General features: G+C 38.9%; 1 protein-coding gene across 2 annotated transcripts in view; it reads right to left on the minus strand.

The window, feature by feature from the left end:
• Positions 1–14,222, minus strand: part of COL14A1 (collagen type XIV alpha 1 chain) — a 254,847-nt gene that overhangs the window by 104,725 nt on the left and 135,900 nt on the right. For both annotated transcript variants that reach the window (XM_036760560.1, XM_036760567.1), the window contains exons 23-26: positions 13,791–13,907; positions 6,370–6,516; positions 2,701–2,766; positions 94–233 (exon numbers count right to left, since the gene is read on the minus strand). In XM_036760560.1, coding sequence (XP_036616455.1) covers positions 94–233; positions 2,701–2,766; positions 6,370–6,516; positions 13,791–13,907 — 470 coding nt within the window. The remainder of the gene's footprint in view (positions 1–93; positions 234–2,700; positions 2,767–6,369; positions 6,517–13,790; positions 13,908–14,222) is intronic.

The following is a 14,222-nucleotide window of genomic DNA, read 5'->3' on the forward strand; positions in this document are numbered from 1 at the left end:
AGAAGACAAAAAGCAACCAGTCTCTTTACTGCATTTTCACAGGTATTAGTTTTACAAAATGATGAACTGGTATGATTGACTGGTGGGACTTACTTGAGTTCCATCCACTCCAATCTTGTCCAGAGCACCAACAGTATTATATAGAAATTTAATGATCTTATTGAAGTTGTCATCTCCAATGCTCCAGGATCCATCCACCACGAACACTAGGTCTGCCTTGGCAGCCTTACAAACTGCAGAACAAGAATTGTTTAAGAATCAGAGATAACATCGAAGTACTGTAGGCCTCAAACCTGAAGATTCCTCTTCATGGTTGCTGAAAGATTCAACTAGAGGAAAAAATTTCTATTTATGTTTCCCTTAAGGCAGGGGTTCAGAATAATTTTTAAAATGTATAATTTAAAGAAATTCTAAGTCTTAGGTAGAAGTTAGAGAAAATAAGGATCTATTTTTTTTCCATCCAAATTCATGGACCTTCAAAAGTTATCCACAGGCCTCTCTCTCTTGGAGGTCCATGGAGCTCAGGTCAAGAACCTTTGTCTTAAGGTCTCCATCATCACACATTGTCACTTACTGAAGGTAGAAGGAATGGGGTGAAAACTCATTTTTATCCTGCTCCATGAATACTTGCTCCCAGCCATGCCTCAAGTATCCATTAGCCCCTACAAAAGCTCTAATCATGGCTGATTTTAGCTAAGTGAGGAGGTGAAAAGCATCACCTTGGAGTGGGGGGTCAAAGGCACTTAGATGGAGAATTTTTCTAGGAATATATTGTAGACATATTAAAAGTGAGAAAATAGTAGTGTAAATGGAGAGTGAGTTTATGGTCAGCGTGTTTTAAGAGAAGAAGAGAATAATTGAGTCTGTACATGCAGGTGTAACTCTGGCTATGCATTGAAACCTGGTATGAAAAAGCTTGTATAGAGAGGATGGGTAGGGCAAGGACTTGGGTCATTATGCTATTTTGTGCAGCAATATCCTAGCACAGAGCATTGTGAAGAATAGTTATAAAATCAAATTATGTCTTTTGCAGTATAGCATGAATTTCTGGGCTCTTTTTAGTTGTTTTAGGAGCATATTGTAGGGTAGGCAGTTAAGGTGTCAGGGTGAACAGGGTAATCTTGACTCAAGCCATACATGACAATAGTGACCTCTTCTCTTCTCTCCTTTCCTCTTTTTCTCTTCTCTTCTCCCTCTATATTTTTTCACTTGGTCACCTCATCATCTCTCATGGATTCAATGATCATCTCTGTGCTGATGATTTTCAAATCCTCTTATCCAGCGCTAATTTTTCGGCTAGCCTCCAGTCTCCTATCTTTAACTGCATGCCCCATAGGCATTTTAAATTCAACATATCCAAAACTGAACTCATTATCTTTCCCACTATTTCAAACTTCCCTAGGACTGCTGAGGACAATACCATCTTCCTTGTATCCTGGCTTGCAACCTATCTGTCATCCTTCACTACTCATTATCAATCCAATTTGTTGCCAAAGCTGGTTGATTTTATATTTTTAAACACCTCTCAAATATGCCCACTTCTCTTCTCTGCTACTGTCACACCCTGGTTTAGACCCTCATCTTCTCAGATCTGAAGTATTGCAGTAGCCTGCTGGTTGGTTTGCCTGCCTCGAGGTTCTTACCATGCTTCCACTCAGTCATTAAAGTGATTTTCCTAAAGAGTAGATTCGACCATGTCACTACCCTACTCAATAAACTCCAGTGGCTCCCTATTACCTCCAGGATCAAATATTAAATCTTGTTTGGCATTCAAAGCCCATCAAAACCTAGTCCACCCCCTCTCTCCCAAACACACACATTTTCAATCTCCATATAGCTTAAGTTCCTCCCACTCCTCATGGACACTTCAATCTAGTGACACAGGTCTCCTTGCTATTTCTCAGACAAGACACTCCATCTTCCACCTCTGACATTTCCACTGGCTGTCCCTCATTCATGAAATGTTCTCTCTCTTCTCCACCTTCTGGCTTCTCTGGCTTCCTTCAAGACCCAGCTAAAATCCCACCTTCCACAGAAATTAAACCCTTATAATTCTCATGCTTTTCTTCTATAAAGATTGTTAGTATATAGTTGCTTGCATGTTATCTTTCTCCCCCTCCCCCACTAGATTGTGAGCTCCTCCTGGGCGGGGACTGTCTTTTGCCTTTCTTTGTATCCCCAGCTCTTAGTCCAGTGACTGACACATAGACTGCCTTAATTGGTCAGAGAATGCCTTCTACCAGCACAGATTGCAACCTTAAAACAGAATTGTAAATGTTTATTCATAAACTTCCCAAATTTTTCTTCCCTGGTAGAAATATTCATTGCTTTTGTTCTTCAGACTGAACAGATTGAAAGAAAATAGTCTATTTATAATAGATAATTCTCTTTCAGGACAGGAACTGTGGCTTTATGCAGCTGCTTTGGTACTAATTCAGTGGAGTTCAACACATCCTTATTATTACACGTGATATATTGAAACAATACATTTGTGTATCATATAAAATACAATTAATGTAGAATGTAGAGGTCATTAATATTACATTTCATTTGCTCAATAGACTATATTAATAATTTAATAGTAGTCATAGTAAAATAGTTAATATAAAGGATGCCTTTGACTACCCACTTAAGCTTTTCACTAATCAAATGAAATGACAAAAACTCAAAGCTGCAAGTGGGTTATTATTATTATCTTACCTTCCTTTGCTGGAGGAATGGTTGGAGGAGGTGTGGTTGTTGCTGGTGGTAGAGTTGGAATCGGCCCTGGAAATTGGAGAAAAGTAAAGAGGGCCCAAAAGAGATGTCATTAAAGAGACAATAATTTTTTTGGGGTGGGGGTGAGCTTCAATTATTTTGACAACAAATTGTTCTTCCTTCTGATTTTGTGACTACAGAGATCAATGAGAATTTGTGGGAATTAGCTCATCTCTCTTCTCACCTGCAGACCTGGATGCCATTTTCAGATAATTCTATTTAGCCACCTGGTGTAAATTTAGTGAAACCATCCACTCTGAAGAGGTTGTAACATTGATTTAGTGTAATAGTTCTGGAAAAGGCACATTTCTATTCTAGTTACTGCCCAAGTTCAAACACAGAAGAAGGCAGAAGCTCGACTTCTGCCTACATAATTAACAACAGAATATCAAACCTTGTTCAACTGAACTTCTTCTTCCAATACTACTGAACTGGGCATCATCAGACTCCAGACTGAGGGGAGAAAGAGTCTGACCATACTCCAAGCTCATCTGTAAACTCTGTAGTATTAGGTTAAATTCTGAAAGCTATATTTCAAAAAAGAACATTGTACACAGTAATAGTAATATTGTTCGGTAAAGAACATTCAGAGAATGACTTGGCCATTCTCAGCAATACAACGATCCAAGACACTCCCAAAGGACTAATGATGAAGCATACTATGCGCCTCCAGAGAAAGAACTGATATTGATTGAATACAGACTAAAATATGCTATGTTTCACTTTCTTTCTTTCTTTTTTTCTTTTATTCGAGTCTTCTTGTACAAAATGACTAACATGGAAATGTTTTACATAATTGCACATGTAGAAACTACATCTGATTGATTGCCATCTCAGGGAAGGGTAAGGGGAGGAAGGGATAGAATTTGGAACTCAAAACTTTAAATAAACATGTTAAAAAATTTTAAAAAGAAAGAAAAAAGGGGGAGCTTACATTCTAATGAATTATGCAAGTACACATAATATATGCATTATAAATATAAAGGGAATAAATACAAATATATACACGTATGTGTGTATATGTGTGTGTATATATACATACATATATATGTATGTATGTATATATATTTCAAAGTAGTTTGGAAAGAATGGTGCTGGCAGTTAGGGATGGGAAGGGCGTGAATTCAGGATTAGGAAAAGTTGGAATTGACCTTAGATGTTCTAACTGTATATAGAAAAATCAGTTGTAGGATATGACTGGCAACTGATCATTCAGACTTTTATGAAGACTCTAGTGGGGGGAACCCACTAGTACTTGGCCAGCCCAGGATAACTGAGATTGTAACCTTAAATCTGCTTATGCGAAACTTCCATCCTCTTGTCCTGCCTCTGCCATCTGGGGTCATTTGTTTAATTTCATTAGGTCCTTTAAAAATCAGATTAAGAAATAAATATTTCCTAAGAACAAAACAAAACAAAAACAAAAAGAACTTGACATTGACATTCATGTTACACCTATGAAGCTGCTAGAAGCAAAATTATATGAGAGACAATGAAAGGAGGTGAGTGTATTTACTTAGTTTGGAGAAAAGACTACACATGTATAATTGACACCATATTGTTTGCCTTCTCAATAGGTGAGAGAGAGTTGCAGAGAGAGTGAAAATTTGGAACTCAAAATATTATTTGGAATGCTAATAAAGAAATAAAATTTTAGAAATAAAAAGACTGAAATTGATGACAGATGACTTCAAACATCTAAAGAGTATCACAGAAGATAAAGAAAACTTGTTAGAAAATTTGTTTTCTAAGGCAAAAGTAGTGCCATTGGGTAGAACACATAAAAGGAGGCAGATTTTAGCTCAAAATAAGGGAGAATTTTCTGATCATCAGAGTTGTCTGACAATCTAACAGGCTTCCTTGTGACAACATTTATTTCCTGTCGTTAGAACTGTTTGAGCAGTTAGAAGTTTAAGCTTTAGAAGTGTTTAAGTTTCATTATCAACTTTCATTGATACTATGAAAAGAATGTCTATATTGGGTAGGATACTGAACTATATGGTCTCTTATGTTCCCCCCAGTTCTATGATATTTAACTATTAAACTAATAGCAATAATGAAATGAATCCATGTGATTTTTAATGCGATAAATTTTTGTGAGTTTCCTAAAAGTCATTACAGTTCACCCCAAAGACATTGCATTTGATTCTCACAAAATCTTTGGAAGAAGTGACAAACTGATAATCATTATCAACCCTCCTCTCACATCAATACACCACACAATCGCAACCAAAAATGTGAAAAACCAAGAAAATGCTGATGTTTTTTCTTTAAAACAAGAGTAAAGCTCAAGTGAAATTGTCAAATGGGTTCTCTATGGTTCTGAAGTCTGCCAAAGTAACCAAAACAGTGTACTTGTTTGCCAGCCACACAGCTACTGAGTGAAAATGAGCCACTGGGAACCAGGTGGGACTCAACAGGAGCTGTTCACCATTTACATACAGAAGTTGTCTTCTAAGATTTGTAGAGGTGGTGTGTAAATGAGGGAAGAGATTTGCTTTGCATTGGTCCCCAAGGCTGGGCGAAAGTCAATGGGTTAAAAGTTGCAATAAGATAGATTTCAGTGTAATTCAAGAACTTTCTAATGAATACCACTCACAGACTGAATAATCATGAGGAATGTTGTAGAAGAAAATTTCCCCTGAATATGAAATTGGGCAGGGTAGCTTCTAAAGTCCTAAGATTCCAAGGGATCATCTAGCTCTGAACATCTGACTCTCAAACTCTTGGAGTCTCTTTCCTAAACAACTATCCCCTCTTTTTTTTAAGGAAGGTGACATTATTGATGGCTCTTTGTATCTCAACCAATGAGACAAAAGATGTAGGCACAACCAACAACCCACACACATGAAGATAAGAATACAACTTTCAAATTCCTTGCCTCCATAGGGATTCCAAGTATAGAGTTGGGTGGTTGTGTAAACCAGGGTTACCCCCAGAACAGTTATTAAAATGAAGGAATGTTCTACATTTGCAGACTTTAAAATCAAGAGAAAGCTAGCGGGCTTCAATATATGCCATTTCATTAAGCTAACACTCTCCCTGGTCTTCAGAAACCTTCAAATAATGGACAATGAAAAATGCCTTCCTTTAATTGTGTGTGTTCCCCTTTAGCACATCAGATCTATGGCCAAGTTGGAAAAAACAGGAAAGCTTTTTAGGCTAGCAATAACTCCTCAGAGGGTCAATGAATGGGAGTTGATTGGCTCCACTCCCACCCCCATGGCTCTGGTAATATGCCACTGTTTTAATGTCAAGATCTAGTTATTACGCCCTATTCCTCTTGCCACATACCACAAATGTTTCTTTATGGATGCTGATTACAATATGAGTCATTGTAGCTGGGACTTTGCTAACCTATGGACCAATATCTAGTCTCCTATGAAGCATGCACCAAGGGTGGAAAAAAATCATAGTAATGAAGACCAGTGGATGACCTGCAGTGAATTTCGTGACTGGAGAAGAAACTGGAATTTGAATTACATGTATTCTTGGACTTCCATAGCTCACATTTTTATTAATGAAACAAGATTTATGAGCCAACCAGGCTGCCCACCCCCCAAATGTCAATCTATGAATCTATGGATGAGAGAGAAAGCACAATTCACTTACGTGTTTTTTCCATTATGCTTACACTAGGTCCTGTTATGTCTTGGAGCTGAGTATAAACACTGATTTTGTACTCTGAATCAGGCATAAGTCCATAGAAGCAATGGCTGGATGTTCCTCCACCCACGGTAGTTTCTTGCTTTTTCCCATCTGCAATGAAAAGAAAAAGAAAAGAAAAATATATAGGGAGGTCATTTGCCATTAGACTTTGTATTTGCATGACCTGTGGTAACTCCATCAAAATTTTCATAGATATGTTATGGAAGGGTAGCATATAGACAGAGTTTTGACAAACTCAATCATAGTTTCAATCTATGTCAGTTGAGAGAGGCAGTGTGGCTTGTTGGATAGAAAGCTGACCTTGAAGGCAGAAAGTCCTGGGTTCAAGTCTTGTTTCTGACACATAGTGACTGTGTGACCCTGAGAAAGTCACTTCTAAGTGCTTTGGGCAATGTAGAAGGCCTTAAGTAGAAGAAGAGGTGCTGACCTGGATTGGTAGCAAGACTTTCCTCACCCAGGGGTTTTCTATTCCAATGAATCCCTGACTACTCCCTAAACCCTGAGGATGTTTACAGGAATCTGGAAGTGATGCTTCTGTTGACCAACAAATCATTTTGGATCATCAGTTTAGCCATTGTGTAAGTGTGGATTTTAGTATAATCATGCTTTCTTAAAGCAGAACATACCTGAAGTCAGCCTCAAGTCAGTCATTAAGTGCCTACCATATGCTAGGCACTGTGCTAAGTAAGCACTGTGGATACAAAAACTAAACAAAAGACAACTCCTGCCCTCAAGGAGCTCACAATCGAAAGGGGAGAAAACAAGCAAATGGGTACAAACAAGCCATACACAGGATAAAGAGGAAATAATTAACAGAGAGAAAGCACTAGAACTAAGAGGCATTAAGGAAGACTTCCAGGGGTTTTAATTGGGCTCTAAGAAGCCAGGGCATCTAAGTCAGAGGTGGAATAATCTTCTGTGTATTAACACAAAGCAGGTGGGAGAATTTGTTCCAATACAATGAAAATTCCCAGGAATTCCTACCAGTTTGTATAATGCAATACAACGGTTTTGGAATCAGAGGACCTGGGGACCACTTACTAGGACCTGCATCCAACTCTTCATGACCCCATTTGGGATTTTCTTGGCAAGGACACTGGAATGCTTTGCCATTTCCTTCTCCAGCTCATTTTACAGATGAGGAAAGTGAGGCAAACAGGGTGAAGTGACTTGCCCAGGGTCACACAGCTAGTAAGTGTCTAAGGTTGGATTTGAGCTCAAGACCACTGCCTGTAGTTCCATAAAGCCCCAAAGTCTTGGGAACCTGCCCTCCCCGCTACCCTGAGCAGTCTGATCACTAGACTATCTGTCAGGGTGTCCTTCGAGCATTCATGGCAGTCCATGAGAGGCTCCCGACATCTGCATTGCATAGCGCGCTGGATTCATAGTCAAGAGAATGAGGAGCAGGTCCTGGCTATGTCATTTCCCCTCTGTGTGATCCTCAGCAAACCCTTAACTTTTCTATCCTTCATTTGGCTGATCTAGAAAATGAGGCTAATAATACTTGTCACCCCTACCTCACATTATAGGACCAAATGAGATATTGTATGAAAGGAGCTTTATCAACCCTAAAGTATTCTTTAAATGTCAGTCACTATTTTCTTTTCAAAAAAAAATCATGCCTGTTGGAATACCTAAAGACTATTTTAAATTTTCAGCATTTTTCATTCCTTTCAAATTCTTCTTGGTAGAACGCCTTACATTTATGCAGTGCCTTATACTGTATTTACATATTCAGCATGCTTAGTGGATAGAGAGCTGGTCTTGGAGACAGAAAAACCCAAGTTCACATCTTGTCTCTGACACAAACAAATCATTTAACTTCTGTCAGGATCTACTGATTCTAGGAAACTGTTTAAGATTCTAAGTTGAAGAGAAGGTGTCAACCTGCATTAATGGAGGGAGTTTTCCCATCATGGAGTTCCCAAAGCCATAATCACAGGTCTGGTCCCTATCCTTTCCTACAAACAAAGGAAGGCTCAATCAAAGGTACTTTATTGCCTTAGTGCTGAGAAGCACTCCAAAACAAAAGACAACAAAAAGTCCCACTTTGTTTGCCATTACATGGGGTTACAAAAAGTTGGACATGACTGAAACCACTGAACGACAATAAGGTCACACAGGTATTAAGTAAAAGAGGCAGTATTTGAATTCAGGTCCTCTGACTCCAAATTCAGTGTTCTTTTCCTTTCAAGTGTTATGAGGCTCCTTCTAGAGTCTTCTTTTCATGGGATTAAGGAGGAGACATATTGAATCACTATAGTACCTAATGGTATCATTTCCCCTTTCACCTAGGTTAATTCTCTTTATAAATCCTTAAAAGTACAAGATGAAAGAGTTGTTTTTTGTTTTATTTTGCTTTATTTTTACCAAACAAAAATATATTTTCCAATATTGGGGAATTGTGATTGATACAGTAAAATTATTGGGAAGTGATTTCTGGATGATTCGCAAGACAAATAAAGGTTTACGAGAATGGGTGTAGGGGCTGTGTTGTTTCTGGCCTGTATGATCCATGCCTATTGGCTCTGCTTTAAAGCAAAACATTGTCATTGGTCAATATATGATGGATTTCTCCAGTATCATGTGCCAGAAACACTGCATCAAATGGAGCCACGGTTTGCCCTTTGGGACAGCTAGAAATTTTCACAGGCCAGCGTGGAAAAACGCCATCTTTCTAATACATTTATACTTTTATTCTTTATGAGCTGAGACCAAATAAATTATTTAAACTGTTGTAACAAATGTTGATGATGCTACCAACATGACCCACCAAAAAAGTTCTGGTAACAACAGTTCAAGTTGTTAAGCTCAAAATCAATCTCTGGTAATGATATATTGAGAGCCTGAGAAAGTGGGCTGCTGGAATTTTGTGCTTTAAAGTCTAGCCTCCTACCTCCTTTACTGTTCTGACTTTGATTCTGAATATTACTTACTCAACAAGTTTAGACTCAGGAAGAAGTTGTTCTTCATACCGGTTTATCTCTAGATCCCAGAAAAATAGAACGATACCAGAGATCTTGCATTATAATACCATGTTGTTGTTTAATTGTTTCAGTAGTGTCTGACTCTTTATGACTCCATTTGGGGTTTTCTTGGCAGAGATACTGGAGTGGTTTGCCATCTCCTTCTCTAATTCATTTTACACATGAGGAAACTGAGGCAGAGTTAAGTGACTTGCCCAAGGTCACACAGCTAGTACGTGTCTGGTGCCAAATTTGAACTCAGCAAGATGAGTCTTCCTGACTCCAGTTCTGACACTCTATTTACTGCACCACCTAGCTGCCCATACCAGAAAGTAGAAAGGATGGCCACAAACTCCATTCAGACACAGAATGAAGATCCCCAAGTCATGCAAGATGGTATAGTTGGCACAGCTGGATCAATTAGGAATGAAATAAGTTGTGCTCTCTCCCTGATTATTAGTCATCTCAAAGATAGCTCCTAGAACAGACCAGAACCTCTAGAACATCTTTATAATTAGTTTAGTGTTGTACGGGTCTCTGAGCCCCCCGCCCCAAGCCCCACTTTGTCCCTGGGGTTTGATCCAGAACTAACCAAAGGCAAAGAAAGTCCCTATCTTGAACCTGTTGTTGTTTGTCTTTTGTTCTTGAAGAGGACCATGACATCAGGAAGGTGATGTCATGACTTGCAAGTGAATTGGATTTAAGTCACCAGCCTCATCTTCTCCTCCAGAGCCATGTGACTCTAGTGTCAAGATCTAGATTAGGACAACTAGAGATGGCCACCATCTGGAACCTAGTTTGTGACTCTCTATCTCAAATTGGGTTATTACTTTGTCCCTCTTAAAAAGAATTTTTATTCTACCAACTTCTTTTTGGTTGACTCTAATGGTATTTCAAATTTGCATAACACCATTTTTTTTTTCTTCAAAAGACTTCCCGTTTTATAAGTGCTTTAAAAAAATCCAGTCCTGTGATGTCATTATGAGAAACTTGTAGTGAGGGCTTTCCTTCTACTAATGAAGATTAGAATCTGCTCTGTAATGACTAATTTTAGAAAATGGGGGAGGAGGGAGACACAGAGATTAAATTACTTGGCCAGGGTTACACAGTGAATATGTCAGAGTTATCTGATCCCAAGTCTTCCTGACTCCAAGGCCAGTTCTCCGTCTACTCTACCTCTCTTTATAGGCACTACCAAATTTAAACCTCTCAAATGGTTGGGGAGCAATACTTTAAGATAAACAGGCACACAAAAAATGTTTTGAATTTCAGTTGTGCCTGACTCTTTGGGACTCCATTTGGGGTTTTACTTTAAGATAAACAGGCACACAAAAAATGTTTTGAATTTCAGTTGTACCTGACTCTTTGGGACTCCATTTGGGGTTTTCTTGGCAAAGATACTGGAGCATGGTTTGCTATTTCCTTTTCCAGCTCATTTTACAGATGAGAAACTGAGGCAAACAGGGTTAAGTGACTTGCCCAGTGTCACAGGGCTAGTGTGTGTCTGAGGCTGGATTTGAACTTAGGAAGATGAGTCTTCCTGACTTCAGGCCCAACACTCTAGCCACTGCCCAATACTAATGAGTTTGCTGGTGGCATTATTTTGTCTCAAAAATATACATGGCTGGACGAGAGAGAGAGAGAGAGAGAGAGAGAGAGAAGAAGAGAGAGAGAGAGAGAGACAGAGACAGAGACAGAGAGACAGAGACAGAGAGAGAGAGACAGAGACAGAGAGAGACAGAGAGAGGGAGCAAGCAAACTCATATTTATTAAGTGCTTACTATGGGGCCAGGTAGGGACAGAGTTGTGTTTGGGGAAAAAAAAGCAAGACTGCTCCCAAGGAGTTTACATTCTAATGAGAGATAACTGCACATTAAGGGGACTAGGAAGCTGAGAAGCTGGGAAAAGGTGGGAGCAGGAAGGGTCTTGGTGCTCCAGTGGTGGCATGGCTAGAGATGGAACTACAAATCAGGCTTGAGCAAGATAAGGCCCAATCACAGCCTAGGATGACTCCAGGGGCCAAGTGATCACCTCATGTCTTCCTGTTGTAAACATTTTCAATGGTAGTGAATGATGTCATTGCTTCTAAACAGCTGGTAATCCTGTCTTAGTTTCTTAGTTTCCTGTGAAAGAACGGGCTCCTGGCATCAGAAGACTTTCAAGGGTGGGGTTAATAAGACAGTGAAAACATCCTATCTGAAAGCTAGTCACCCAATCTGACCTCTACTCCTGTCACAAAAGGTTGAAATATACATTTCCCCCTTTTTCTTGAAGCTACAGATAAGAAATGATAGACAGGGTTTGATTAGTCATGATAATGAAGAAATGCGCTTCAGAGTGAATGAGCTGCGGCCTAATTGAATCACAAAGTCTTTTAATGTATTAAATGTTAATGAGAAAATGAACAGCACTTTTTGTTCATTCTTGTTCAATCAAGACTTCCTTGGATCCGCTGAAGACATTTCTGGCTGCTTCCCCATTCTGCCGAGGAAGTACAAGTTAGGTTCACTCCCAGATAAGAAGGAAGTGTGGGCTCAGGTTCCTGCCAACAAAGATCTTGGCTTTACAAACAGCTCATTTGGTTCAGGCTTCCAGATTAATGTTATCTGTTCATTGGTTAGACAGCATAACAAAAAGGCCCAATCACAGATCCACAAATAAGCTAACTTTCTAGGAGATGTGTACTTATAGATTTGACTGATTGTATTAGTAAAGCTAGTTTCATTCATCTTTTGAACCATTCTGTATAACTATTTGTTTTTTAAAGGTGGTGACTGTCCACATAAATAAATTTCCCTTCATTTTTACCTTCTAAATACTGAAAAGCATATATATAAACACACACATTTGTATATACATACCTATGTGTATATACATATATATGTGTGTATATACACACAGGTACATATATATTTACACATGTGTGCCCTCGTGTGTGTGTGTGTGTGTGTGTGTGTGTGTGTGTGTGTGTTTATAGGCAGCTAAGTGGTACAGTGGATGGAGTACTGGGCCTGGAATCAGGAAGACCTAAGCTCAAATGTGGCCACAGACATTTATTAGCTGCATGACCCTGTAAGTTACTTCATCCTGTTTGCCTCACTTTCCTCATCTGTAAAATAAGCTGGAGAAGGAAATAGCAACTATTCCAATATCTTTGCCAAGAAAACCCCAAATGGGTCACAAAGAGTTGGATGTGACTGAACAACAACTACATATGTGTTTGCGTGTACGTATGCATATGTATTTGTGTATATGTCTACAAATATATACACATATGTATGTATATGTGCACATATATACACATACACACCCACTTCTGCTTCATCTTGGTGTTATTTACTATGAATGTCCATCACACCATTCTATCAATTGGTAATGACAGAAGAGCCCCTTCTGCTTATCCACTAATTTGACAAAGTCCTTTACAAAAAAGTTTCTTTCACTCTGTTGGTACCTCAGTGAAGTCTCTGCAGATTTTAAACAAATTTGATGCAGTAAAAAGAATATTAATCATGGAATCAGATACCCTGGCTTCAAATCTAGACTGAGCCACTGACTATCTGTGTGATCTAGGACAAGTTACTTCACCTTAGCCTCAGTTCCCCCATCTGTAAATGGGGGCTAATACTACTTTCAATGCCAACTTCATATTACTGTTTGAAACAGATAAATGTTATAATTACGAAACACTAAATGAAGAGGACATTGTTATTCTGCTTAACCATATTAATAATAACAAACTCCTTTCTCTGTACAAGGAGTTTTTAGTCCCTTTGAAAAAGTGATTGATTCTAAGAATGATTGAGCAAAGAAAATAAACAAGCCTTATGTTTACTTACTTGAGTGCTACAACCCCCGTGAGGAAGTGAGCTTACATATCACATATCATGCAGGTAGTTACTCGAACAGGAGGGAAGGAATATCCTCACCCCCAAGTCAAGAGAAAAAGTAGTGCCAAGGGAAATATAAAACTAAAAAGCAGACAGCCAGAAAGGGTGCAGGCCCAAGTACAATGGAATCAGGAACAATGATAACCTATTGTTTGTGATTCTAGTCTCCCCAAGTAGGAGCTTGTTGAGAAGCCACATGGCACCATGGACAGGGTGCTAGACTAGGTGTCCAAAAGACCAGGGCTCAAATCCTGCTTTAGATACATACTAGTTGTGTGACCATGGGCAAGTCGATTAACCTATCTGAGCTTCACTGTGTTCACCTTTAAAATAAGTATAATAATAGAATTTACCTTCCAGTACTATATCAGTGAGAGCTGTGACTGTGTCCTATGTATGTTTCTATCCTACCCAATGCCCTTCCCGCCACCTCCTCCTCACAGTATCAAGTATGATGATGAGCACAGAGCAGGTGATCAGAAAGCACTTGTCAAACTCATCGTCTTACCTCTGCGATTCTCTATGGCGACCCTGTAAGCAGTGGCATGACTGTGAAGCTTCCACTTGAGACACAAGCTATTCGTCTGAATTCTTTCTGCTGCAAGATCTGTCACTCCCAAGAACACTGGAATGAAATGGAAATATTAATATCTTCACTCTGTGGGAAATGTCTTCTTTTATAGTGTCCTATTTGTATACAAAATGAAATTTTTTTAGGGTTAGGTTTAGGGTTCCAAACACAACTCTGGAAATAAATTCAAAATAAGATAATACCTGGAATGCTTCTGCATTCCATACTCTAAGGAACAGAAGAGAACTATGATACAGTAATGAACACATAAAATACAAATATCAACGAAGGTATCAAAGAAAACCTCATTCTATTGGAATCGCTCTCTCCAAAGTTACCAGTGATCTCTTAGTCGCCAAATCCAATAAC

This window comes from Trichosurus vulpecula, chromosome 1 (genome assembly GCF_011100635.1).
Source record: "Trichosurus vulpecula isolate mTriVul1 chromosome 1, mTriVul1.pri, whole genome shotgun sequence".
NCBI classification, from domain to species: domain Eukaryota; kingdom Metazoa; phylum Chordata; class Mammalia; order Diprotodontia; family Phalangeridae; genus Trichosurus; species Trichosurus vulpecula.